The sequence below is a fragment of the Lynx canadensis genome, chromosome F1 (genome assembly GCF_007474595.2).
Source record: "Lynx canadensis isolate LIC74 chromosome F1, mLynCan4.pri.v2, whole genome shotgun sequence".
Taxonomy (NCBI): Eukaryota; Metazoa; Chordata; class Mammalia; order Carnivora; family Felidae; genus Lynx; species Lynx canadensis.
In genome coordinates this window covers 13,323,995-13,351,621 of record NC_044319.2, presented here as the reverse complement: position 1 = coordinate 13,351,621, position 27,627 = coordinate 13,323,995, and the positions used below count along the sequence as shown (strand labels likewise).

The 27,627-nt window shown below is 39.8% G+C and overlaps 1 protein-coding gene across 1 annotated transcript; it reads right to left on the bottom strand.

Annotated features, from left to right (window-relative positions):
- Positions 1 to 27: 27 nt before the first annotated feature.
- On the bottom strand, positions 28 to 24,578 carry FMO3 (flavin containing dimethylaniline monoxygenase 3). Its single transcript, XM_030303021.1, has 9 exons — positions 24,481 to 24,578; positions 23,420 to 23,559; positions 15,083 to 15,271; positions 11,432 to 11,594; positions 11,041 to 11,183; positions 7,600 to 7,799; positions 4,384 to 4,739; positions 1,845 to 1,917; positions 28 to 1,135 (listed from the first exon to the last, which is right to left on the bottom strand). The coding sequence occupies exons 2-9, from the start codon at positions 23,549 to 23,551 to the stop codon at positions 790 to 792; spliced, it is 1,602 nt and encodes a 533-aa protein (XP_030158881.1). The 5' UTR covers positions 23,552 to 23,559; positions 24,481 to 24,578; the 3' UTR covers positions 28 to 789.
- Positions 24,579 to 27,627: the final 3,049 nt, after the last annotated feature.

The following is a 27,627-nucleotide window of genomic DNA, read 5'->3' as shown; positions in this document are numbered from 1 at the left end:
AACCATGAAATCATGACCTGAGCTGAAGTCATATGCTTAACCAACTAAGCCACCCAGTGCCCCTAAAAAGCAAAACTTTAGATTTATGCTGATACTCCAGAAGCTCATGTTATAAAGGCAGTATTAAATTTTTGTCATGACTTTGGCTAAATATTTGAAGACTTTTCATTCAGCTAATGGTATATTTGGTGTTCTACTCCTTGTTGGTATTATTTTGCTTCTATGTTTGTGTCCTTGTTGAGAATATAAATATGATGAGTTACTTCTTGTTAATTTTCATTATAAACCAGGTGTCCATGCTATGGAGGCCCAGGAACAGGACATATTGCCTGGAGGATATGGCATAACACAAAAATAGAATTAATAGCCAAATTCCCTACTTGAGCCTCCTGCAAATGGTTTGTAGAGGTGGCCTGAGAATATCACAACTACTCTGCTGAATTTGCTCTTTGTTTAGATTTGAAGTACGTATTTTAAACCTTGTGTAAAGGAGAAGAGGAACTATGTCAAAATGTTTCAGGAGACGATTGAGGTTAGAGAAGAAGACCATAGTTCTGATTATGAAATGTTAGTGGAAACTAAAAAGAAATGATTAATGCTCTCTTTAGGTCATGGCATGCTTCTTAAAGAGGCTTATTTAAAAGCCTAGAAATAGTACTGCTTTACTGACTAATGCCTGCTGAATAGGGAAGTAGGAGGTGTGAAATTCTTAATTTTTAAATAGAAAAGTCCCCCCCCCCGCCCCGCCCCAGGTATTCTCAGTAACTTTCAACATCTTGGGGAGAATGATCATTGGATCCAAGCCAGGAAAATAGCAACAACCAGAATGGGAAGAGCAAGAAGCCTGACCCAACGGCAAAGCAAGCAAGGCTTCAGGGGGGTTCCAACTGCTCTTGTCTTCATGGGTTTCAGGGTCCGGTCCCACTGGGTCAGGATGGCATTCCTGGCTCCTGGCCACTTCCCTGGGCCCACCAGCCTAAACTGGTATGGGCTGCAAGGGCCAAAGAAAACCTCCACAGCCAATTTGGGATCTGTGAGAAACAGCCACGGGATGTTGGGCTTTGCCCCAATAAAGGAGGCAAGCTCATCCATATAATTAATATAATCTGTCAGCATGGTGTTGCTGGTGCCAAACCTAGAGGTGGGAGAGGAAACAGGTCTGTGGATACTGAAGCTCTATGTAGGATATCTCACAGGAACAAGAACAGGGGAAAATTCCTTACAGCTTTTTATCAGAGGGACTCAATGTCAATCCCTTGTGTTGGTAAGGGGACCTTGCTCATTTGTTCTGTGCTTTGGTAGCTTTCCAAGAGACTTGCATACCGACCTCAACTGGACATTTCCCAAGACTGCACAGCAACTGAAAGGCATTTTTATCCCCGTTCATAAGTGGAAATTGTCTCTTGCTCATGAAGTTCATGCATGGCCACTGAGCTAATTAGTGACAGAGATAGGACTAGAGCTCAATTACCCTGATTATTCTCATTTGCTGACTCGTGTTCATTAGAGCCATCCATTTGGAGGGCATCCTCTGTATCTTACAGGATTTATAGACTGGAAAATAGGAGCCCACATTCATGCACTCCCAGACTCCTCTGATTTCTAATCCTTTCTGGGTCTTCTTTCTGTGATATATTGCAGGAGCCATGGAGGGATGGGTTAGGACCAAGTACCATGTCAGGTGCAAAGGAAATCTTCCATAAATACTTGTGGAATGGATGAATTTAACTCATAGCTGTCACGCTAATGACCTCACTCTGGACCATGTAAGACTAGAGTAGTTCCAACTATTCACATTTTTTTCTATGGAAACCATAGACCCTCTTTACAATAGATGCTCTTACCATTTGAGCCTTTCCCTCATTTTTTTATCAATATCATTCATCATGTCTGTTATAGAAGGCAAAGTGCAAGTTCCTAAAACAAAAGAAAAGATAAAGGGAAAGAAATGATAATAGTTAAATAAGTCTGGCATAAGATCAGGCTGCAATGTTTTCTTCTTAATAATGGGTTATGAATCACATCAGTATTTCCATTTTTGGAGGGGTCATTGTCTAGCAAAGTAAAATCTTGAGCCGATCAACAGGTGGTCATTTTGAGACAAATACACAAGTCATTTCCAGTCTTCTCAGAATTGAGGTGTCACATAATTAAAAACCAAGAGCCATATAGCATTTTATCTTTGTATCTTTGCTGTTAAACAAGTTAGAAGATGTTTAAAATCAGTTTCAAGGATTATATTCTAGTCTCTCAGCAGTATTTTTTAAAGAATGTTATCTAATAGTTTATAGCCAAAGGTAAATTGGCATCTCTTTTTTAAGATATAAGAAAATAAACCTTCATAGGAAACTATCCTCCTTTGTCAGAAAAAGGAATTTCCAACACATAACATGTAGAATTTAGTCAAGCCCCAAGTTTCTCTCTGAAGAGCCAACAGTTCCTAGGTGAGACGGAGGATATGGATTATGCACAAGTCACCAAGAACATGGGCAAGCCCCTAGAGACCAGATCCGAGTTGGGACTACTCTAGGATTTCAGGCTCATTCTGGAATAGTTAGCACACTTCTCTGAAACCCATACCAAAACATTCTTTCGTGCCCAGAGATACTTCAAATTTAGGGTGGTTTCTTTGGTAATTTGGGGATCACCTTGAACAAGACTAGAATGCCCAGATCTGATTGCTCAGAAACATACCATGATTGCCTAACTTCCTGTTCCTGCAAACCTTACAGATAGGGCCCCTTGAACAGCCTCTTTAGGTCATAACCTTGTTCCAAAACTTGGAACCTGTTCTGTCCTGGGCAGAAGGAAGATCAAGAAGGAAGAGCTTCTGCTCAGTAGCCCACCAGCTACTATCATTGGGTTGCCTGTAACTGGCCCCTCTGTCCTGGTACTTGGGTTCCCCCAAATTGAATTATTTGCTTTATCATTCATTTCCCCTTAGACTGAGTGTTTGCCTTGGATCATTGCCTCCTTTCATCAGAGCCCAGATTACAACTTATCTTAACAGAATAAGTGTCCTACCCTCTAATGCCAGTCTCCCTGAGCCTTGAACCTTAAGCTCACTTTATTCCTAGTGGGATTTCTTGTCATCACCTTCCTGGCTGCTGCCTCACTGCTGCAACATTCACACTGCAACATATTTCTGCCTTGGATGAAAGAGTGAAGGAAATTTAAAGAGATCACTGATATGCATGACTGTAATGATGTGGATGACAGCCTGGGGGATGAAAGGTGTCTCAGTATACCTAGTGGAAGGTTCCAACCTCCTGTATAAAAGAACATTTAAATTCCAGCATGTCAAGTAGGACTGGAAGCCTTACATAGGGCTTCGAAGGAAGTAGGCCTGCTAAAATCTCTTTCCAGAAGTTTTATACCTCTAGGACCAAACAAACTTCGCACATTCAATTTCTTTAACCATGGACTTTTGGTTTTATGATTTGAATCTTCGCACGACTGCATTTAAACCTTAGTGGGAATCTGATCCTCATATCTTCTGCTGGAGGATGCTGACTGCTTTCCATACCTGACCCCAATCAAGTTTGTTGTTGTTATTATTATTTTTTAATACAGGAACTCAGTATTTCCCTACCTCAGAGACTGGTCATCTATACATCTAGGACTTTCTGCTTCTAATGATCCATTGCTTGTTCTTATCTGACACACGGCAGGGAAAAAGAACAAAAAAAAACAAAACAAAACACTGCCTTTCCAGCAATCATAATTTCTTCCATGAGTGTGGATATTGGAAGCTGGCTGGATATTGGCTTGGAAACATCTCTTATGAACCTTTTAAGCAATGTCATTCTGTTGAGTTTTGAAATCATAATTTTATAAAATTGTCATGCATTTAAGACCAAAAGCTCCGATGTTCTTAAGTTTAACGAAAGTCAGCCACTTTAAAGAGTTAATAAATCACAAAATACTCCCTGAATAATATCTTGTACTATTGCATATGATAATCCAATGTAATATTTTTAATTGCTTATAAAATACAATACTAAAAATATAGAATTATAGATTCAAAACCAGATGGGACCTAGAATTTTCCCCTTGTTATTAGGATGATTGTTTTCACAAAGACTCAAAGGCATTTTTATTGGCATCCATCTTCCCCATTAATGACCTTGTTTGTCTACTTACCTTTTTTTAAAAAAAAAAAGTTTCTTTGTTTATTTTTGAGAGAGAGACAGAGACAGAGAGAGAGAGCATGAGCCAGGTAGGGGCAGAGGGAGAGGGAGAGAGAATCCTAAGCAGGCTCCTTCTGTCAGCACAGAGCCCAACATGGGGGCTGAACTCACGACCATGAGACTGAGACCTGAGCTGATATCAAGAATCGGATGCTCAACCAATTGAGCCACCTAGGCGCCCCTGTCTACTTACCTTTTACTACTTTTACTGCCCAGCGAGCTTGCAGGTCAACTGTGGGAATGGCAGCCCCAAGGGACTGGACCAAACCAATTATTCCCAGGGTTGGCTTCTCCAGTGAAGGAGGGAAAATGTCTTTAAACAAGGTGATCTCATTGTTTCTGCTCTTAATGATAGACTCATCAAAGAAGGGGTAGGCATAACCATAGCCTGTTGCAAAAATGACACAGTCGATGGCTTCAAACACTGTCCCATCCTCAAAAATGGCCGAAGTCTCTGTGAATTCTTTGACATTAGGCTTAATGGACACTGTGCCACACAGAATGCAGGCTGGGAGCTCATCGTTAAACACAGGTTCTTTCCTCAGGGTTCTGTATGGAAGATAGAGACAGCCACTAGAACGGTAATATTTCCTCTTTGTTTTATTGGTCCATAATAATTAATTAATAATCAATTAAGAAGGAAGGAGAAAACTACCCAAGATCTTTTTCTTGTGCCATGGAGTGTTACCAATATGACTGGAGAACAAAACTGAAGTAAGGCAATGTTGTGAATTAAGAAAAGTTGCCTTTGCCACTCCTTTCTCTATTTCCTGTGATCTTTTCTCTCCCACAGAGCTCCAGATCTCAGAATTAATCACCTGGGCCCTATCCCCTGTGAAAGCTTTGTCAGGAAAGATCCTAAATCAGAGTCCAGGGGTATTTGGATTTTTTTCTTCACTTCTTATTAACTGTGAACCTTGATCAAATGAAAGTTTCTTAATTTATCTTGCTTCGTCTTCCTCATCTGGAGCAGCAGTAACTGTTATGCCCACCTCGGGTCATTGGGAGATGGAAATAAGACAAAGATCCTGGCCGGGTTGCTAATAGAGGGTGAGGTATGAGCCTCCTGCTCTTGTCAAAGCCACCAAGATCCTCAAACTGCCAGATCCAATGATCCATTGTCACTTGTCATCTTACTCAACCTATCAGCGGTGTTGGACGCAGTTGATGGTTTCCTCCTTGAAACACTGCCTTCATTTTGCTTCCAGGTCATCACTCTCTCAAGTCCCTTCCTATCCACCTGCTATTCTTTATTACTGTCTCCCACTGAACTCTCCTTTTCCTGACCTCTCTCTGAACAATGACATGCCCCAGGACTCAGCCTTCAGACCTTTTGTCTTCTTCATCTACATTCACCTTTCAAGAGATGTCATCTGGCTTCATTTCTTAAAGTACTATCTATACTCTGGTGAATCTGCATTTTTAACTCTTATGGTTTGAGTCTTTCTTGTCTTGTGTATCGCAAGCCTGCTCAACATTCTTCTACAATGATGACTCACAATGACTCATAGGCCTTTCAATTTTGAGATGTTTCAAACTAAACTTTGCTTCTCCCACGGTCTTCCACATCCCATAAAAACTGTCAACTCCACCCTCGCATCCTTGCTCAGTTCAAGAGTTTGGAATACATCTCCGAACTCTTTTCTTGTTCTCACATCTGTTAGCCAACCTAACAGAAAATCCTATTTGGTTTTACCTTTAAAGTATATCCCATGGGGCGCCTGGGTGGCGCAGTCGGTTAAGCGTCCGACTTCAGCCAGGTCACGATCTCGCGGTCCGGGAGTTCGAGCCCCGCGTCGGGCTCTGGGCTGATGGCTCAGAGCCTGGAGCCTGTTTCCGATTCTGTGTCTCCCTCTCTCTCTGCCCCTCCCCCGTTCATGCTCTGTCTCTCTCTGTCCCCAAAATAAATAAACGTTGAAAAAAAAATTAAAAAAAAAAAGTATATCCCAAATCTGACCATTTCTGAGCACTTGCTGCTAACAAGCCTAGTCTAAGCCACCAGCCTCTGTCACCTGGGTTTTTGACAATAGCCTCTTAACTAGTCTTTTTGCTTCCTTCCTTGACCTACCTCTATACACTGAATGATGACCACAGGTCCAGAGTGATTTCTTCAAATTAACTTGGATCTTGTCAGATGCTTGTTATGGCTTTCCATTGCATTTAGAGTAGAAGCCAGTGTCCTTACAATGGCTTACAAGGTGCAATGCCATCTGGCCATTTTGATGTCTTTTGGTTTTATCTCCTACTACTCTTACTCTCCCCATCCTCTTTTCCCCATGGAGAGAAGTCCATTGAACACGCCAGTTTGTTGAACATGGCAGTCATGGCCCTGAAGAGGCAATGCCCTAACTATTTCCTCTGGAATACTTTCCCCCAGACACTCCCCTGGCTCAGTTCCTCAGTTCCTTCAGGGATTTACTTAAAAGTCCCCTCCTCAGTGAGGCCTCCTCTGGGAATGCTGGCAGCTCTCCCCATCACCTCTGCCTTCTTTGTTCTTTTCTTCATAGTAAACATCAGCATATGGTCTTCTGCTATCTGTCTCCTGTCTGTTTCCCACTGCCAGAAGGTAAGCTCGTGAAGACAGGGATTTTGAATGTCTTTTCACAACTACAGTCACGGGGCTCAATATAGGACCTGACACACAATAAACGCTTAATAAATATTTGTTGAATAAGTTAACTTTGATGTAAACAGTTTATAATTTGGATTTTTCACTCCATGTCAAGGTAATTTCTTATGTGCCCGAGGGTTATATCTAGGGGGATATGATAGGGAAGAGTGAGGAGGAGGCTGAAGAGGCAGACATTGTGACCACATTGCAGTGGGAGGACTCTGTTAAGGGTGGGTGATGAGAGTGCAGCACAGGGAAAGCCCTGCTTTGCTTAACTGAACTTTTCCATGAAGTGAGAGGCAGGAGAGCAAGGTGGCTGAGAGCGAGAAGCTCTGGAGTCAGCAGATCTGGGCTCATTTTGAATACTGCTTCTGCCTTCTGCCTATGGGACTTTGGCAAAGTTAGTAACTACATTGAACCTCAGTTTCTCATCTTTAAAATGGGCATTATAATAGAGATGTAGTAATTGTTGTGAGGATAAAATGAGATAATGCACGCGAGAGCCTTGCTGGGCTGCATTAAGAGCTTAAAACATGTCAAATATTATCGTTACTCTAGGGACTAATTCTCTAGGGACTCTAGGGACGTGTATAACTTTCCAGCTGTGCAAATATGGGAGGGAGGATTGTGAAATGGAAAATAACTCCAAAGGTTTGCAGTTCTTCATCCTCTGAAATGTGAGACATGATTGCTTCACTAATATTATTTTGGTTGGTTTGGGAGTTACAACAACACACATTGTGAATTGTTGACACTGAAATGCAAGTAACAGGCATATCATATTTAACTCTGCTTTACCCATTTAAAGGCATCAAACCATAGTTCTCGTGCTTGAATTTTGCATTCATTTTCTTCTTGTACCACCAGTCAGAGATGGCTTTTGGCAAGTTGTTCTTGAGGAAGGTTTCAAATCGATTGACCAACACCATGTCCCATGGATAACCATCATCCCAGACCCGGCTTATCACCCAGGAGCCACTTCTGGAACTGATGATGACCTTAAAAAAAACAGCAATTTTTAACCATTAGAGCAGTGACTGTTTGTAGTGGGTATTGTGGTGTGTCCCTCGGGTCTGAGGGGAGTTGGGGAGTTGTCACAGCAGCTAGTGTGAGTGTTGTCTCATGGCTTTCGGCTGTCAGCCCTCTTTGAGAATTGCTTTGGTTGAAAAGAGGGCCTCCCTCACCCAAAGTCTTATGCCCTTTCTGTATTTCTTGCCTTCAGTGACTGTTTGATACCTGGTCTCTCATCCCAACTGGGGACAAGTCAGAAGTGTAGCTTTGGAGTAGTGTAAAGGGAAGCATCCTTCCTTTGGCTCTCTCATCTCCCAAGTAAATTTCCTGCGTCTTATCTACATCTCAGGACCAACCACCCTGTCATCTCCTCTGATGGAGGTGCCCAATACCTAAATTCTCATCCCATTTCCTCTAGTGCTTAGCTGGTAACCATTGTCTACAACCAAGCAATTATGACCCCCGAATAGGCATTTCGACTTAAAATGCCTTTCCCCATCCTGAAAGAAGGCAAGAAAGACATCTGGCATCTGAAAACCATAGGCTCAAATCTTGGCTCTCCTACTTACTAATAACGTGATTTGTGGCAAATTCCTTTAACTTCTCTAATATTCAGTTTCCTTATTTGTAAGATGGAGATAATAGGTACCCGCCACATCAAATCTGTGGGAGAGCTGATGCAGTGTGCTAGCCATGCAGTACGACCACCACTGCCTGACATGGAGGATGTATTCCTTTCCTCCCCTTCTGTCATGATCATCCCTAATGGTATAGATTTTCAGGCATTTTTACAGAATTTTTTTTATCGGGGCACCTGCGTGGCTCCGTTGGTTAAGCATCCAATGCGTAAAAAATTTTTTTTTAAATGTTTGTTTATTTTTGAGAGAGAGAGACAGAGACAGAGTGTGAGTGGGGGAGGGGCAGAGAGAGAGAATCCCAAGCAGGCTCCTCCCTGTCAGCGCAGAACCCGACAGGCGGCTTGATCTCATGAACCATGAGATTGTGACCTGAGCCGAAATTAAGAGTTGGCTGCTTAACTGACCGAGCCACCCAGGCGCCCTGCAAGAACTCCCTTTGCTACCTCGTCAACCGTATGACTCATAAATATCCTTCAAGGACTGGTGCAGGTCTGCCCACTTGGTGAGGCCTCCAGTTCCATGATCAGAGCAGTTAGTTCCTGAATCACCGGGGCAGCCTTTGTCCTGGTGGCCTCTTGTGCTGTTGTTACGTTGTTAGGCTTTCCACTTAACTCTTGAGGTTATGTTTAATTTATATCCCCTCGAGGTATTATTTTCCCAAGCACATTTGAAGTTCTTGGAGGAGAGGGGACACAAAGTTGACTTCTCTGTGTCTCTATGCTGTCTAGTATAGTGCTTTGAGCAGGCAAATAGGAATATATTTTTATGCCATTTATCCTGTCATGACCTCCTTGCTTCACTCATGGCAATACCATCATTTAAAATAGACTTATGTTGAGGATGCTATCACATCAGTAGGCATAGCATCTAGAGAGAAGATTCCTGTCTGTGGGGGCGCCTGGGTGGCTCGGTGGTTGAGTGTCCGACCTTGGCTCAGGTCATGATCTCGCAGTCTGTGAGTTCGAGCCCCACGTCAGGCTCTGTGCTGACAGCTCAGAGCCTGGAGCCTGCTTCGGATTCTGTCTCTCCCTCTTTCTCTGCCCCTCCCCCGCTCATGCTCTGTCTCTCCCTCTCTGTCAAAAATAAATAAACATTTAAAAAAAAAGAAAAAGATTCTTGTCTGTGGGCTTCTAGAATCTTTCAAGGCTAGTAGGCAATGTTTGTTCAAACTCCTTCCCGTGACCTTATGGGCCCTGTATCACCTCTACTCCATCTCCTCTCCAACCTCTCCTCCTACCATTCTTTTCCAGACCCACTGAGTTGCAGCAAAGGGGTCTTTCCTCAGTTTCTTGAGACTCTAAGCTTCTTCCTGCTTCAAGACCTTCTTCCTGGAATCCTCTTCTTTTTTTTTTATGTGAAATTTATTGTCAGATTGGTTTCCATACAACACCCAGTGCTCATCCCAACAGGTGCCCTCCTCAATGCCCATCACCCACCTCCCCTCCCTCCCACCCCCCATCAACCCTCAGTTTGTTCTCACTATTTAAGGGTCTCTTATGGTTTGCCTCCTTCCCTCTCTGTAACTTTCTTTTTTTTTTTTCCCCTTCCCCTCCCCCCTGGTCTTCTGTTCCTGGAGTCCTCTTCTGACACTGAGCCCCTTCCTCAACTTTTAGTCCTCAGCTTCAATGTCATCAGCTGAAAAGAGCCTTTCCACTCTTGTCTGAGGCAGCTCACCCTGATTATCCACTCTTACAGCATGCTTTTTCTTTCTTTACTAGCACTTTTCACAATTTTCAAATTATTTGTGCATTTACTTCTTTAATGTCTGTTTTCCACCCTAGACTCAGTTCTGGGGTGGGTGTCATGCCTGTTTTGTTCACCACTTTCTCTCCAGCACCCAAGCCAGTGCTTGGCACATAGTAGGCCCTCAACAAATAACTATGGGGATGACTGTATGCATGAATGACTATAGAACTCGGTATTGCTGAAATCATGTTTAAATGCTTTAACTCCTGCGGCACTTGGGTGGCTCAGGCAGTTAGGCATCTGAGTTCGCTCAGGTCATGATCTCACGGTTCGTGGGTTCGAGCCCCGTGTCGGGCTCTGTGCTGACAGCTCAGAGTCTGGAGTCTGCTTCAAATTCTGTGTCTCCCTCTCTCTTCCCCTGCCCCCACTGGCACTCTGTCTCTCTTTCAAAAATAAACACTTTTAAAGAATTAAATTCTTTGACTCCTTACCAAAATCGCAAAGTAGATTCTCTTTTTATCTGTTTTATCTATCTTTATGAGAAAACTGACACTTGGAGGGATTGAAGGACTTGACCCAAGAGTATCAGAGTCATGACCTTAACCCTACATCCACACTAGCTTTGGAGGAATTGATTAGACACCTGTTAGACACCAAACGTCCTGAAGAAGACGACTGTTGAATGACCTCACTCCCTGCTGATGATCTGCCTTTGTCAGACCAAACTATTGAAAACCTCACCTGTTTGGAGGGAAGCTGAGATAAAAGAAACACTACTTAGTCTTTCTGTCAAGAACCCTGTGCACTGCTGCTTCCCCTGCCCCCGGTTTCCTAACACGTCTTTCCAGTGGTAACTATTTCTGTTCCTTTAAAGATAGTTCCCCGAGTACCTGAGAAATAGTACCTGTTTAGCTGTGCGGCTGAGTTCTGTGGCAATATCACAGCCCGAGTTTCCCAGGCCAATCACCAGGACTCGCTTCCCCTTGAATATTCCTGGTTCCTTGTATTCCCGGCTGTGGAAGCATTTGCCTTTAAAAAGTCTTAGTCCTGAGTGAAAAGTGGCAAACATATGAGTCATTTGGTTTCCATTTAAAAATCAGCTATAAAAGGCTTGTAGGTGAATGCAGTCAGAATGATATGGAACTTCAACACTCCAGGAATATTACATATAATAGAAGCATATGTTAATTTAATATATATATATATTTATTTAAATATATATATATATTAAAAAACATGATCAAGATAGTCATTCGTGCCAAATGTATAGATGGCAGCCTAAATTTCACCCTTACCTGGAAAGGACTCTTTTGGTAGGTTGGGGTACACGTGGTGTCCAGAACAAATTAATACAGCATCAAAGACAGTGGATTCTTTTTTACCATCCTTTTCAGTGGTAACATCCCATTGGCCGGTGACTGAGAAATCGGGACGTTTATTTACACTAGATACGAGTGTCTAAAAGAAATAAAGACAGACTTCTTTTCTATGCTAACAGTTAGATTTGGCACCAACTTGATAGAATAGTATGGAAAAAAATCGTTAACATTGGATTAGGAAAAATACTTAATTCATTCTTAAGGTACATATTATGAATTTAAAATTCAAGAAAATCAAACATTAAATGGTAAATACATATTTTTGTCCTCACATGGCTTCTTGTGCATAACCAATATGTTCTGCAGACCAGAGTGACTCCCCTCTTGGAGATATGATGTGAATTTAATCACAGCTTACAACTGGCATGTATCACACATACTGAGTAATCTAGTGGATGATAGTTTTTGTTTTTTTGTTTTTATTTTTTTAACGTTTTTTATTTATTTTTGAGACAGAGAGAGACAGAGCATGAACGGGGGAGAGGCAGAGAGAGAGGGAGACACAGAATCAGAAGCAGGCTCCAGGCTCTGAGCCATCAGCCCAGAGCCCGACACGGGGCTCGAACTCACAGACCGCGAGATCGTGACCTGAGCTGAAGTTGGACGCTTAACCGACTGAGCCACCCAGGCGCCCCAGGATGATAGTTTTTGTAGTAACAACTACCTCCTAATATACCTCTTCCATTTTATTTTTTAATATCATTGTTGTCTTGGAGTGAAAGATACTGTCTATATTCATAGCATAAGTTCTCAATTTTAGTGTGCACAAAGATTCCCTGGAAAGCTTGTCGAAGTACAGACTCCTGGGCCACATTCCTAGATATTCTGAATTAGTAGCTCTGGCACAGGACATGAAAATTTGATGTTCTGACAAGTTCCCAGGTGATCTTAATGCTATTTGGCCCATACATTCAGTCGCACTGGATTAGATTATCAGTAAATATTTATTCACAGCTGAATGGCTGCCTGTTGGTTGGTATGTTTCCTCTTCAAATTTTTTTTTCAATTCTTCTGGTTATATTGGAAAGAGAATCTCTATTTGATATGAATTGTTCTTTTTTCTTTCTTTTTTTTAAAGTAGGCTCCACATCCACTGTGGGGCTAGAATTCATGACCCTGAGATCAAGAGTTGAATTGTTCTTATCAACTTTATTATGTATAGCATCTCATTCATATTAAACAATATGTCTACACATATGTGTATAATATCTTTGTTATTTATGAAATATAACAAAACAAGCACTTATAAATTCATGAGGTCTTGCATATCATTTGTTTAGAATAACTCTGGGATTATGAATTTATTTATGGTTCCTTTTTGGATTATATCTTCTGTTTGTTGCAGCTGGTTTACAGAATTGCAACTGATTTGTATATATTGATCTTATATACTACCACCTTGCCCAATATTTTTATATTAATTGCTATTAAACCTAGTAATTCGTCTCTAGATTCTTTTTGGGTTTTCCATATAGAAAGTCATATCATCTGTGATGAATGCTGTTTTTTTTCTAGTTGTCATTCCTTTTACTTATTTTTCTTTACTTGCTGTACTGTTTCTTAAATTTCTTAAGACTATTGAAAAGAAGTAGTAATAATAAGAATCCTTGTTTTGTTCTGGATTTTAAAGGAAGTGATTCCAACTCTGCACTCTTTAGCACAGCACTGTCCAGTAGCAATATAACACGAACAACATATGTAATTAAACATTTTCTAGTAGTCACATTAAAATAGAAAAAAATGTATAATTTAATCCAATCTATCTGATGTTTTGTTGTTTTAATAAGTAACCTACATAAACATTGTTAATAGGTATATTATATTCTTTTCCATAATAAGACTTTGATATCCAGGGTGTTATTTTATGCTTCTAGTACATCTCAATTTTGGGCTAGTGATTACTATACTGAACAGTGCAGATTTAAGATGTTTGTATGTTTCCATGGGTCAAGAAAATTCCTTTCTAATCTTAGTCTGGTGAAACTTTTTTTCTTTGCTTTTCTCTTTTTCTTTCTTTTAGGTAGAAATAGATGTTAAATTTTACTTTTCAGAATTTGGTAAATGTATGGTTTTCTTCCTGTAACAGGGTTTTATACTGAATTACATGTTTATGTTGCATGATATTAAAATTCTCTGTATCCTTAGCCCAAACTTATCTCAATGAAGATAGTTAATTTTTAAAAATATTTTGCTGAATTCATTTTTGAAGGTTTTTTTCCCACCAATTTTCATGAGGAGCTATGCCTATAATTTTCCTATTTCCTATTAATCTTGTCTGCTTTTGATGTCATGGTTATAATGTCATGGGATAAGTTTGGAAGTCATACTTTATTTTTTAGTCTCTGGAAGAGTTTATAAAATATTGAAATAGTTTGTTCATTGTAAATTTGGAACTACCTATAGAATATTTTTTTAATGGGTAAAATTTTAGTTTCTGAGTCAAAAGAACTCTAAGTTACCAAAGGACTATTCAGACTTTCTACTTCTTTTTATGCGAGTTTTGGAAAGTTTAAAATAAAAAAGATTTTAAAATTTAACCAATTTAAACATTTGGCAATGCTTTTATAGTTTTCTTATTATATATTTTTTTCATCTGCATCAGTTTTATCCATTGTTTTTGTTTCTAATATTATTTGTTTGTATCTTTGTTCCTTTTTCCTCAAACTGTCAGCTATTTGTTTTTGTTTGTTTGTTTATTTTGTTTGTTTTTTTGGCTTTTTGAAGGATGAATTTTCAATCATCATAAGATGTTTTTAAAATTTCATTAAGTTCTCTTTACTACCTTGTTCATTCTATGTCCTTTTGGGCTTATTCTGTTTTTCTTTTCCTAATTTCTTTATCTTGTTAGTTTTTCAACTTTCTTATTTTCTAATATAAGCATTTAAGCTTATAATTTTCATTAAAGTTTTGGTCTCTATGCTTCCCACAGTGTTGATATGTAGAATTTAAGTTATCATTCAGATCTAAATATCTGAATTTTCTAAATATCTAAATTTTCTAAATATCTGAAATTTCTATTTTAGTTTCTTCTTTGACCCATAATTGTTTAGAAAAAAAGGAGTTTTTCATTTATAAATTCACGGCTGTTTTACATTTATTTTTCCCTTTATTGATATCTAAGTTAATGGCATTTTAGTCTAAATGTGGTATGTGGTATTTTGTAAATTTCCAATGTATTCTCTAAATCTGGGGTCAGAGAGGCCACACTCTTAAAAATGTTGACAACCAAGGGGCACCTGGGTGGCTCAGTAGGTTAAGAGTCTGACTTCAGCTCAGGTCATGATCTCATGGTTCGAGATGGTCATGATCTCATGGTGAGTTCGAGTCCTGCATCAGGCTCTGTGCTGACAGCTCAGAGCCTGGAGTCTGCTTCAGATTCTGTGTCTCCCTCTCTCTCTGCCCCTCCCCTGCTCATGCTTTGTCTCTCTCTCTCTCAAAAATAAATAAAATTTTTTTTAAATGTTGACATCTAAGAAAGAGATACTGAAAAGAACAAGTAAGAATCTGATAATAAATATAGAATTCCTCACAGTTATGCCCCGATGTAATCTTTTGATAGCATCTTACCTTAAATTGTATATATTTCAGGAGGTTCTTTTCCTTGGCAAATACAGTGATATATTCCTGGATCTTGTTGTTGTGCATAAAGTTAGGGAAGTGATCGGGATATGGGAAGTCTGGGAAACACATCATCTCTTTGGAAGAGTTGGTAAAGACAGACTGGTAAATACTGGCCCTGCCTTCCTCTGCATGGTCCTGTAAATGTATAGTTTCAAATGAAAGAGAGTTTGTAAATAGGTACACTTACCATGGTCATGGCCAGTTCCAAATAATTATCACTCCTTTAAGTCACCTTTACCCACAAGTAAATTAGGAAGATGAGGAATAAATTAACTTTATTTAAACAATTTGACATCAATCAAAGGAACTTAGAATGTGGAGAATATATATTTCTTAACATCTTTTCTAAGGGAAACAAATTTTAAATTTAATTATGTCTTTTTAGGAATATATAACTAGAATCAAAGAAGGAGAATTTCTGATACATTATGATATGCATTAACTTTGAGGACATTATACTAAGTGAAATGAGTCAGTCACAAAAGGATAAATACTGTATGATTCCACTTATATGAGATATCCAGAGTTATCAAATTCATAAAGACAGAAAGAATAATGGTTGCCTGGGGCTGGGAAGAAGGAAGAATGGGGAGTGATTGTTTAACTGGTACAGAGTTTTAGTTTGGGAAGATTAAAAAAAGTTCTGAACATGGGTGATGGTATGATCGTACAACAATGTGCAAAAACTTAATGCCACAGAACTATGCATATCAAAATACATATCACTTTAACATTTGATGAGATAGTTCTGGTTAATTAGATCATAATATTTTCTCATGTACATAGGGCATAGAAAACTTAGGTTATGTTTATAATAGTGTTTTCAAATGTTTTTAACCACAACCTGTAATTAGTAATATATTTTATATTGCAACACAGCACACACACACACACACACCCCAAACGTTTTATGAATAAATCATATCCAACTACTTGAATTGCATTCTGATATTTTCTAGTCATTCCATTTAGAAATGTAGTTTGATTCATCTTTATTTCATACCACACCAACGGGTCATAGTTTCCAGTTTGAAAAACAGTGGTTTAAAAAAAATGGAAGGGTGATATTTGGAGGATTGGGTAGAAGAAAAGAGAATAGAGGCAGGAAAGAGGTTTATGTAAATCACCTAGGTCTTAAAGTTTATTCTGTGGGCTGAAATTCCAAGATTAATATACCTCAAATAAAATTGAGGGGAACACTGAGGGCAGAGTGGCTTTTGTTTTCACATTTGAAATTTTGGTGAGATTTCACTTAGTTTAAAGGCTCTGCCTGCACCAATCTGATAAGGGGAGGTTGACACAGTAGTCAAGTAGCAGTGATTAGGAAGAGGTAGGATCTTAATTTCGTGCTCTTAAGCCCATTCAGTTTGAACAGAACATAGGAGTTCCCACTTGCTCCCAAAGAGATGCAGAATTTATCTGAGACTCTTAGCAGATAGTCTACCAGAGAGTTGCCATGGAGGGGGCTAAGTGGAATATGAATAGACAGCTATAGAGTGGACTCTTTGGGTCAGGAACTCAACGGGAAGACTGGACCTCAGGGAGGATCATCTGATGTGCTCATAATAGGCAAGTGGGGTTTAATCAGCAAGGAGGGCCACTGGCCTGACTAAGCTGCGAGAGGCCAGTCACCAAGTTCATTAACTACTGTGTTCAATTTAAGATTCCTAAAGGATAAGCATGAATGATAACCAAGCAAAACAGGAACACCAAGAGACTAGAAGGGCCAGAGAACAGTCCCAGGACCTGTGTTTGAATTTGAGAAAGTTTGGCTTTCCTCCGCCCCAAGTCACATAAGTCCTCTTTCTCCATAAGTCCAGATCCAATCTTGGAAAAAGCCAGAGGTTTTGGATGATCTGAAAGACTGAGTATGATCCAAAAGAGACCTGGAGATTGAGCTGTGAAAACTTGGGGTACTCCTTTTGTCTTGGAATGCTTTTATGCTTCTCCCTATGAAATTTTGGATATTTGTTTGTTGTCCTATTTATGCTAGATATAAAAAAGTAACCTGAGCATTAATAGTCTAGTTAATGCTTATGGTCTAGGCTATTAACGAACATTAATAACCTCCACTAGTGCTTATGGATAAAACATGCAAAATATCAAAAACTCCCAAGATGAGAGAAGATCTTCTAGGACAGAGCAAGGGGTTTAGGGTTGGTGATATGCTTCACTCAACAGTCTTACGATTGTTCCCTCAACTTCTAAGTCATGTGGTAGGCAGAATTTTAAGAATGACCCTCACTGTCCCTCATCCCTGTGTAGTCCTCTCCTCTTTGAGTGTGGGTGACACCTATAAATATCTTATCACTCCCATGACTACGTTGTCATGCGGGCTTCATCTAAACACATAATCTCTTTAAAAGCAGAACATTTTATTTGGCTGGTAGCAGAAGCCAGTTCAGATCATGAAAAGAATTCAGCTTGCTGTTCTTGCCTTTGAAGATGGAAGTAGCCACATACCAAAGAGCCTGACAGCCTTTAGGGGCTGAGAGGAATCCCCAATTCGTAGCCAGCAAGGAAACAAAGACCTTTGCTTAACATCAGCACGAACCTGAGTTCAGTCACAAACGTGTATGAACTTGGAAGCAGGTTCTTTTCCAGTGCCTCTAGATAAGAGCCCAGCCCAGTCAACACCTTGGTTTTGGCCTTGTGAAACCTTAAGCTGAGAATCCAGCGGTACTGTGCTTCTGACCTACATCATTGAGGATAATAAATGGGTGTTGTTTTGAGTTGATGAGTTTGCAGTAATTTGTTACACAGCAATAGAAAGCTAATACAAGGGTAAAGGTGAGGTACTGGAGCAAGCCAATGTTGGGAAACATTAGGTAATGTTACACTAAGGGAGGAGTTTCATAGAATAAAAATAATGCAAACCTTTGAGACAGGTTGGGGGTGCTTTTGCAACTTTGGCTGCCCTAAGATAATCAGTCTTCCTGGAAATGTTTAGCTGGTTGGTCTTCAGTTTTTCTTAGGTTCCCCCAAAGCCCCGATTACTGAGAAAGAAGTTGCAACATCAATTAAATACGTGATTTGTGACTTGCTCTTTTTTTTTAAACTTAATGATGGATACCTTACTGTTCCCACTCAGTGTTATAAAGTGCATCTCAGAGCTCCTGTTTACAGACTGATTATTTTAAGTTGATCAGGTAGAAAGTTCATGAGAACTTTCCAGAGTTCTTATGGCTCCAGAGTCAATAATTGCATATTTAAATATACTAGGGTTGTTTTGAGGGAGTGGTCAACAACGAGCCAAACCCTGCTTATTTATGGAAGTAGATTTGTTCTTTTCTTATTACAAAAGTAATTCAAGCTTCTGATTAAACATGACAGATTATGTAGATACATTTAACTTTTCTTTCACCCAAAACTTTACTAAAAGGACTGTAGAAGTATCAGAGGTCTGAACTCATGGGGGTGGGGGGGGGTGGAAAGAGAGAGAGAGAGAGAGAAAATTAAGAACAAACAAAACCCAGCAATCACATCTTGGAAGATACAACGTAGATGAATGATGACAACTGACTTAAGAAACCTAAGAAAGCCAAAAGCTAAGCCTTGGTCAAATCAAATGGGAACCCAGGTCCAATAATGATATTATAAGACATTCAAGGTAGTCTTTTATTTCACATGTATGATTTCTCAAAGAACTACTGGAGGATGTACTCTACTAAAAGGAGAGAATAAATTAAATAGTAACACAACAAGGGAAACAGGGTTGCCCAGGTAATGGCAAGGTGGCCTTGATGAGGGAAAGAAGATGGCCAGAAGAACTATCCTTGATAGTTGAGAGAAGAATTAAGCTGATGGACTCGCTGATATGTTTAAACATACTGGAAGGAGAATCATAATTCTGTGGGAGAGTGTGGGCGATGAATTAGAGATAGTATTTGTAAAATTAAACAAGGGATACAGGTGATTATTAACTCCAGTGAAAACAAAAAGTGTTCAAGAAATAAAATGTAATCAGAATCCACTAAGTGGCTCAGCAATGACCAATGTTTCCATTATAACAGTATACACATGAAGGTTTGCTTAAACAAAAAGGATCATGAAACTATATGAAGAAGGAGATGAAAAATTTTGTAAATGGGGGTGACTTTTGTTCCACATAATTTAAAGGATTGCTGTTTGTACATAGCATCAAGCCATGACAAATTTTATAGGTGTAGAGGAAGTTACAAGAGATGAGTGAAATGGGCAAAAATGAATATGGTGAAACAGAGAATTTAAATTTAGGCTAAAAGAGGCCAGTTATTACTATGAGTAAGGGAAGATTCAGTGTTGCCTGATTTTCTGATTTGTTCAAAAGAAGACAGATTTCTAGATTTTTATGTAAAATATTAGATTAAAATCTTAAAAACTGTATAGCTAAAATAAAATAGATCAGCTGCAGTATAAAAGCAGCCAGTTTGCTAACTCTAAAATATATAAAAATGATTGATTTTTGTCTAGTAATTTTGTGATTTGTAGCTTTTGGTGAGGTTAGAAAGCTGGGTAGTCTCAACACAAGGAGAGACTAAACATTAAAAAAAAAAAAGATCCAGAGTAGAATAAATTCAGGGGAAGTGAACAAAGGGTTGTGTGACCAGAAAGAAAGAGCCTTTATTCATGAAACCTCAGGTCCAAATCCAGACAATTTACTGATGTATTGTTTGGGTATCTCCCAAGACAGAAAGAGATTTCCCCTAGACCTGTGGCCTAGTCCTAAAGTACTTAATTCTCTCAGTGATCAAAACAGGTGAGGGAAAGACACTACTCTGGCTTTAGAAGGACCTAGGGAAGTGATCCAGGAAACAGCTACAAAAGTTTGACTGATCTGTACCATGATTTTTTCACACTTAACGAATGTTTGGATACCTCTCAAAGGAAGACAAAATGCTGAGAGAATATATAATGCTGACTTTAGAAACTAAAGGTAATGGGGGCGCCTGGGTGGCGCAGTCGGTTAAGCGTCCGACTTCAGCCAGGTCACGATCTCGCGGTCCTTGAGTTCGAGACCCGCGTCGGGCTCTGGGCTGACGGCTCAGAGCCTGGAGCCTGCTTCCGATTCTGTGTCTCCCTCTCTCTCTGCCCCTCCCCCATTTATGCTCTGTCTCTCTCTGTCTCAAAAAGAAATAAAATGTTAAAAAAATTAAAAAAAAAAAGAAACTAAAGGTAATGAAAATACAAAATTAAAATGACTTTATGATATAATTCCATAATATGAGTTCAAGGCATACAGCTGTAAGGCTTTTAGTGGTATTTGAGAAACATGGTAAGCGATGCTGTCATCTGTAATGTGGGCCCTCTCACAGAGGTAATTAGGGAACTCTGAATAACCAGTGTATTAGTTTCCTGTGTACTGTTATAAATTACCACAAACTCGATGGCTTACAATAGCAGGAATCTATTCTCTCACAATTCTAGAGGCCAGGTGTCAGAAATCAGTATCACGGGGCTGAAATCAAGGTGTCCATAGGGCTGTGTTCATTCCAGGGGCTCTAGGGGAGGACTCATTCCTTGCCCCTTCCAGCTTCTGGCAGATTCCAGCCTTCCTTGGCCTTTTCAGGGCCTAGAGGCCACCTGAATTCCTTGGCTAATGGCCCCTTCCTCCATCTTGAAGGTGGAAGTCACAGCATAACATCTTGAAAGCTCTCTTTCTGCCAAGGTGGTCACATTACCTTTTCCCTTCTGTCTCTGGGTGTCAAATCTCCTCTGCTTCTCCCTTATCAGCATATATGTTATGGCATTTTCAGCTCACCCAGATAATCCAGAATAATATCACCATCTCAAGATTCTTAACTTAATCATATCTTAGTTTTCCTTATTAGGGACATTTGCAAGTTCCAGGGATTAGGATCTGGTGTCTTTGGGGGCACCATTGTTCACTTGTTCAGCCTACCACAGTCCACTGGCCCATAAAGATTCATATATATCCCACATGCAAAATTCATTCACCCCATCTCATCACCCCAAAGTGTCAATCCATTGCAGCACTAAATCAAGTCCTGAATCTTATCTATATGTCATCAGCTCAAAAGTCCCAAATCGCATCATCTAAATTATCTCAATCAGATATGGATGAGACTCCGGGTATGATCCATCTGCAAAATGCCTTTCCCTCTGTGGACCTGTGAACTAGAAAACAAGTTCTCTTCTACTAATGTACAGCAGTGAAACAGGCATTGGGTACCAGTTATAGATGTTCCCATTCCAAAAAGGAGAGAATGGGAGGAGGAAAGGAGTTACCAGTTCCAATTATGAAGTCCAGTAGGGTCAATGTTATTGGGTTTCAAGACCTGGGAATAACCCTCTATGTTTCAAGATTCCAACCTCTGGGCCTGCAGTGTCACCCTCTGGGGTTTTCATCTTTTACTTTTTTTAAAAAAAATTTCTTTTAATGTTTATTTATTTTTGAGACAGAGGGAGACAGAGCGTGAGTAGGGGAGGGGCAGAGAGAGAGGGAGACACAGAATCTGAAATAGGTTCCAGGCTCTGAGCTGTCAGCACAGAGCCAGATGCGGGGCTTGAACCCACAAACCGTGAGATCATGACCTGAGCCGAAGTCGGATGCTTAACCGACTGAGCCACCCAGGTGCCCCCCCCTTTTTTTTTTAATTTTTTTAAATGTTATTTTCATCTTTTTCTTGAAGAGAAACATATGTTTGCAGCTGAGTAGTTTATCATTCTATGATGGCAGGATAAAATTTTAAAGGCTTTCTTGAGCAGCAAGAGATGTGGCTGCTCTCAAAGGCTGTATCATCAGTGTCTATCTTTAGCGATGTTTTGCAAAGTAAGTTGGAATACAAGGATTGGTTAAGATTCCTGTAGAAATCCTGCCAGCTCAATAGGCCACATGCTGCAATTGTGCCACGCAGTTTACCGAGGGGTTAAGCACTCAGGCTGGAGAGACAGCCAGCTTGAATCAGGATCTTGTCTTTGCCATTTACCAGCCATTTGCCATTTCCTTTCTTTTCTTTCCTTTTTTTAAGCTTCAGATTCATTTATAAAAGGGAAAAACTCATACCTACCTTATAGCGTTATTGCAAAGATTGAATTAAATGGGAAAAAGCATTTGGCATATAGAGAGTCCTCAATAAAATAGCCCTAAGAGTCAACGATATGCTAATCTGAAGCCCTGTCAGCACATTTCATCAACATATATTAGGCGCCACAACGTTATACAAGATTAAGCAGTTTCAGTAATTCTTTACAGCCCAGAAAATATCTGTATTAATAAGAATAATTTTCATATCCTTATAATATTTAAAGAGTTGTCATAGACACTGTCTCCTTAAATGCAAACTTTTTTATTGAGGTATAAAATATAATACCAATTTTGCACTTGAGGAGAAAATAGTAGCTTAAAAAGGGTTATTGCTCTTCTTAAATTTGCATATATGAATGGTTTATTAGAAGAAGAAGACGAAGACGAAGAAGAAGAAGAAGAAAAAGGAGGAGGAGGAGGAGGAGAAAAAGAGGAAGAAGAAGAAGAAGGAGAAAAAGAAGAAGAAGAAGAAGAAGAAGAAGAAGAAGAAGAAGAAGAAGAAAAAGGAGGAGGAGGAGGAGAAGGAGAAGAAGAAGGAGAAGAAGAAGAAGAAGGAGAAGGAGAAGGAGAAGAAGGAGAAGATAGATGGAGTAGGCTTAGTGAGTGTTCCTAAGTTGGAGACAGTGAAGGAGCTGGGGCACAGGAAGGCCCTCATACCTGCTGTTATGGTTGCTAGGTGACACAGAAAGTGATTTAATGGCTGCATAGAGGCATGTCTGCTGGCAGAGTCCTTATTATGAATGCACAGAGACAAAAGGATATTGAAGAACTTCAAATCAGTGTATCCTTTTCTTGGTTCTCCTATAACTGTCTCATTAATTATACGGTTTTGGCAAAGCCAGAGTTGGCACCTGAAACCTTAAAATCTGTGGTCTGAATCACTAAGTGGACCTTTGGTAACCTCAACAAAAGAATGGGAACAGTCATTGTTTTTTAAGTGAGGAACTCATGTGATTATATTACATAAATCTAACCAATATTTGCCCTCAGATTTTATTTCTGAGTGGCTCAGTTATTAATGGTTTATCAGGGGTCAATTCTGTACACAGAGATCTTCAAAGCTAGCCCATTATCTCATTTACTTCTGAAGTAAGCAAGAAACTTTTTAACCTGCTTCTGATGCTGTGTTTTGTAGATTCCAACCTAAGAGGGATTCTAACTGTGGGGCAGTTGGTTTGGAGGCCTGTGCTCCAGAATTGTGTTGTCACACACTTCCCACCCCACTTCCTGGTCTGCTGCAGTGATGTCCCACTCACCGAGAATTTCCACAAGCCCCCAATATCTTCACTCTTCTCAAAGCAGGTGGGCTCCAGTCCTTCTTCCAGACAGCTTCTGATGGTGGCCAAGCCACTGACACCAGCTCCGATGATGGCCACTCTCTTTCCCATGGTTGCCTCTGCAAAGACCCAGGGAACATTTCTAGCAACAGTATTGCTGAAAACTTTTTTTTTTAATCACTCTTTGGCCTAATAAGAACCTTTGTTTTGCACTAAGAAAGCAATATTAAAAAAAATAGATCAGAACCTTTTTAAGTAATCTAACTACATTTTGCATTTCTCTCCGATTTTTAAAGACAATGTTTTGTTCCAAAAAAAGAAGCGCTTTGCTTTTAGTCAACTCCCCCAAATTAAGAGACTGATGGTGTAGTATATGTATTTATCCTTTTTGCTTTTGCCCTTTTGTCATTGATTTTCTACCAGAGACAGTGAACATGAGAAAGATAAGGAGATTCACAACTAAAACACATATGCACACATCAATACCCACAAACATGTATGTATATATGAAGGAAGAAACAAATATGCACGTGTATGTGCACACACACACACATTAATTTCTTTCTACTTTGACATAAGACTGAATGAGGAAGAAAGTCAGGGCATATTTATATTTTAGTATGCCAGGCAGTCACCTCATTCCCCCCTACAATGTTCTTCACCTTCTCAATTAAAAAAAAAAAAGTCTGGTCTCTTATCTAACAACAACTTCCTTCCATTAACTGCCACCCCAAACCTCCATTCTCTTTTTTAAAAATTAGATTTCCTAATCTTTTCCTGATTCTGACACTATCTTTAGGTCTTACTATTACTTCTATTTTTTTTTCTTTTTAGACAAAATCACATAGATATGCAGTGACATAGACTTGGATGACAAGAATCATGATTCTTAATTCTTAGGAAAAAAAGATCTACACAGATTAGATGTCATTCTCATTCTGGCCACATTTGGTATGAACTATAGATTCCCTTCTCCATTTACCCATCCCTCCCACCTCCCTCTCTGCCCATTATAGTATCTTCCTTTTCCCCTTTTCTACCTTTTTCTTTATCTTCCCTTCTCCTCTATGTTTCAGTCCTGTCCCAGGTGTTTGGGCAGTTTGGAAGGAAAAATGTTTTCCCTGAACTAGCACTCCATGGAAGCTATTGGCAAATGGGAGGAACTGCTTTTATTTATTTAATTTTTTTTTTAATTTGGGGGAGGAACTGCTTTTAAAGAGGAACTCACTTAATGGCCCTCTTATCAATTCCCTGGGTGGGCTGGGCTCTGCCCAGTCTCCTGGCCACCTGGCACCTGCTTTCCCTTTAGTCAAGGTAAATATAATCCACCGCTTACACTCCTGGATACTCTGCTGGGAGTCAGACACTTTTTCCCAGGTGACCGCAGTTTTCTGCTCTATTTTATTGTGTTTACTTTATTTTACTCGGTCCTAATTTTAGTGGGGGGGTATCTCATACTAGCGCCCCCTAACACTGTAGAAACTTAGCTGCTTAATTGAGATATCCCAGCAGTGAAAATGGGTGTTCTCTGCTCCTTCCTCCCGTTCTCTCTTTTGACCTTTGTGGTCAAAGGCTTGGATTTCACAAATTTGTATTTCTTTGATTCTGGGACAGTGTGCCATCCTGGAAAAGATCAAGTTTAATAAATTGATCCATTACTACCAGGTAAAATTATATTGGCTAGGACCAAGCAAGCTAACTCCCACTCATGAAATACAGTGAAATTGCTAAAAATTGGTTCCCCATCGAGCATTTTCTTATATCAACTAAAATTATGACGCCTCAATTATTCTACCCAGGTAATCCCTTAATTGAGCAGGTGATACTTAGCAGAAACTGGCATATATCTAATTTTTTGAGGAGCTGCTTTTTTATGTCTTTTGAAGATGGTAGCAGTGCTCATCTGTAAAGTAAACGTGGTTAACTGGACGGAGAGACTTCAGATCTTCATTCTGTCTCTTACAGCTGTTTGGCTTTGAGCAAGTCATTTAACCCCTCTAATTCTTGGTTTCTTCATTAATGAAATAGGGATACTTCACTACTACCATCTGTATTGCTCAGTTGTTGCAAGGATTATAGTATATTTATGTATATATATATATATATTTATAGATGTATATATATATCTGTACATATACACATATGTGGCATGTAGTTAGCAATTACTAAATGGTAAATGTGGATTGTTGGTAAGTTTTTTTTTTCTTTAAATCATGGGGTTCACTAAATTTTTTAGGGCTACAGTTCGGACCGCGTGGTTTTATCTCATTTCTCATAAGCTCTTTTCAGTTTTCATGCCACATAAACTATAGTGCGAGAAAAGACTGTGGATCACTTTCTCAGGAACACTCCTGTAGCCTTATTCATCTAAGGAAGGGCGGGACACACCCAATTCCACCTTGGCCTCTGATGTTGTTTTCTTTCTCCAGGAGGTGAAAAAGGCCACTCTTCCCCTCTCTGCCCTTCACAGGAGTGTATATTCTGTCGGTGGAGGACATGTTTATTGCCCCCTGTCTCTCCTGGGCACCTCATCCTAGCTTTTCTTGCTTCGTTGCCTCCTCTTTTCCAAACTTTTAATGCTGTTTCCTTCCTGTTCTCTGGAATGGGGCCAGCTAGAGAGAATATTTGATAGAGCAATTTAGCTCAGGGTATGGCACTCCACGGAGGGACGCATATTAGGTATGTCCCCAGTTTACTCTTAATTCCTGGCTCCATTCCCAATGCACTAGCTTTGACGGCTGTTATAGACCCACAGTTTCAGGTTTCCAGGTGGCAGTTTGAATGTGAGTGCTTCAGTGAAGAGGATTGACAACCGAGATTTCCTGAAGGAATGTTCGAGTTAAGCACTGAGACTACCAGCTCACCGTCTTTTCTCTATTTCCTGACTTGTTCAGTCTCCTTAACTGCATAGAGATGTTCATTTTGTATGTACCCAGGGGGATTCAGTGCCTGCTTTCCTCACATAAGGTCTAGAGTTGGGGCTGACAAACTTTATCTGCGAGGGGCCAAATAGCAGATGTTTTAGGTTTGTGAACCATATAGTCAGTCTCTGTTGGAACTACTTAATTCTGCCGTTGTAGCTGAAAATAGCCATAGACAATACGTAAATCAATGGGCAAGGATGTGTGTGTGTTTGTATGTGTGTTTTTAATGTTTATTTATTTTTGAGAGAGAGAGAAAGAGGCGGGGGGTGGGACAGAGGGAGAGCGAGAGAGAGAATCCCTAGCAGGCTCTTTACTGTCTGTGCAGAGCCCCTGTCAGGGCAGAGGAGCTCAAACTCATGAACCATGAGATCATGACCTGAGCTGATATGAAGAGTTGGAAGTTTAAGTGACTGAGCCATCCAGGCACCCCAGATGGGTTCTAATAAAACTTATGTGTAGACTCTGAAGTTTGAGTTTCATGTAATTTTCACATCTTATGAAATATTAGTCTTCTTTTGATTTTTCCCCCCAACTGTTTGAAAATGTAAAAGCTTGTCTTGGCTTGCAAGTCATACAAAAACAAATGGGGCCAGATTTGGCCACAGGCCTGCCCCTTCTTTGGAGAAACATTATTCTAGCGAATCATTGTTCAAGGTATTGCAGGTCTTCTGTGAGGTGGTCTTATTAAAAAGCTTCAAAGTATGAACAGATAGTTCTGTTTTTAAGGAATTTTCTAGGGAAGAGAATTTCCAAGTGAACATGCCTCTTGCAAATTCAATTTGCCCACCCTGATGGATCCCCCCTCTAGTAAGTTCTCACCACATTCCCACCCACCTCAGAACTCAGGAAAGCCAGAATTAACCATCAGTGAGTGGAGGCTTGTCTGAGAACTACACCCATTCTCCAGGGCTACCATTTAGTTATCATTTCCATCTGTTTATTCATCTGCTCACATACAGAGATCATAAATCCCAGTGAGGTACAATAATGACCAAGAATGATGTAAAATGAAAGTTTAAAAGTCCAACAAAATACTGACAAATCTAAGTCAAGCAACTCCTTAACTAACCAGTCCCACAGTTACATAAATTTCCTTCAAAAGAGTTTTACACCCGAAAACGAAATCCTACTTCATGAGAGATCATTGATTTCTAACACTGAGTATTCTTATTTAAACGTGTGAATAAACAGAAGAGCAAAGAAAAATTTATGTTTCTAGATACATTTAGATCTGAGTCAGAGTGTTTGTTGAAGATCAAATGT

What these genes read in the sequence shown, in the direction of transcription:
- FMO3 (XM_030303021.1), bottom strand. Translation starts at nt 23,551, where the DNA reads ATGGGAAAGAGAGTGGCCATCATCGGAGCTGGTGTCAGTGGCTTGGCC. An exon ending in TGAAATATATACAATTTAAG is followed by an intron (nt 11,595 to 15,082) that starts GTAAGATGCTAT and finishes TATTTCTTTTAG; the next exon opens with ACACTCGTATCTAGTGTAAA. An exon ending in TCAGCCGCACAGCTAAACAG is followed by an intron (nt 7,800 to 11,040) that starts GTACTATTTCTC and finishes GTTTTTTTTAAG; the next exon opens with GTCATCATCAGTTCCAGAAG.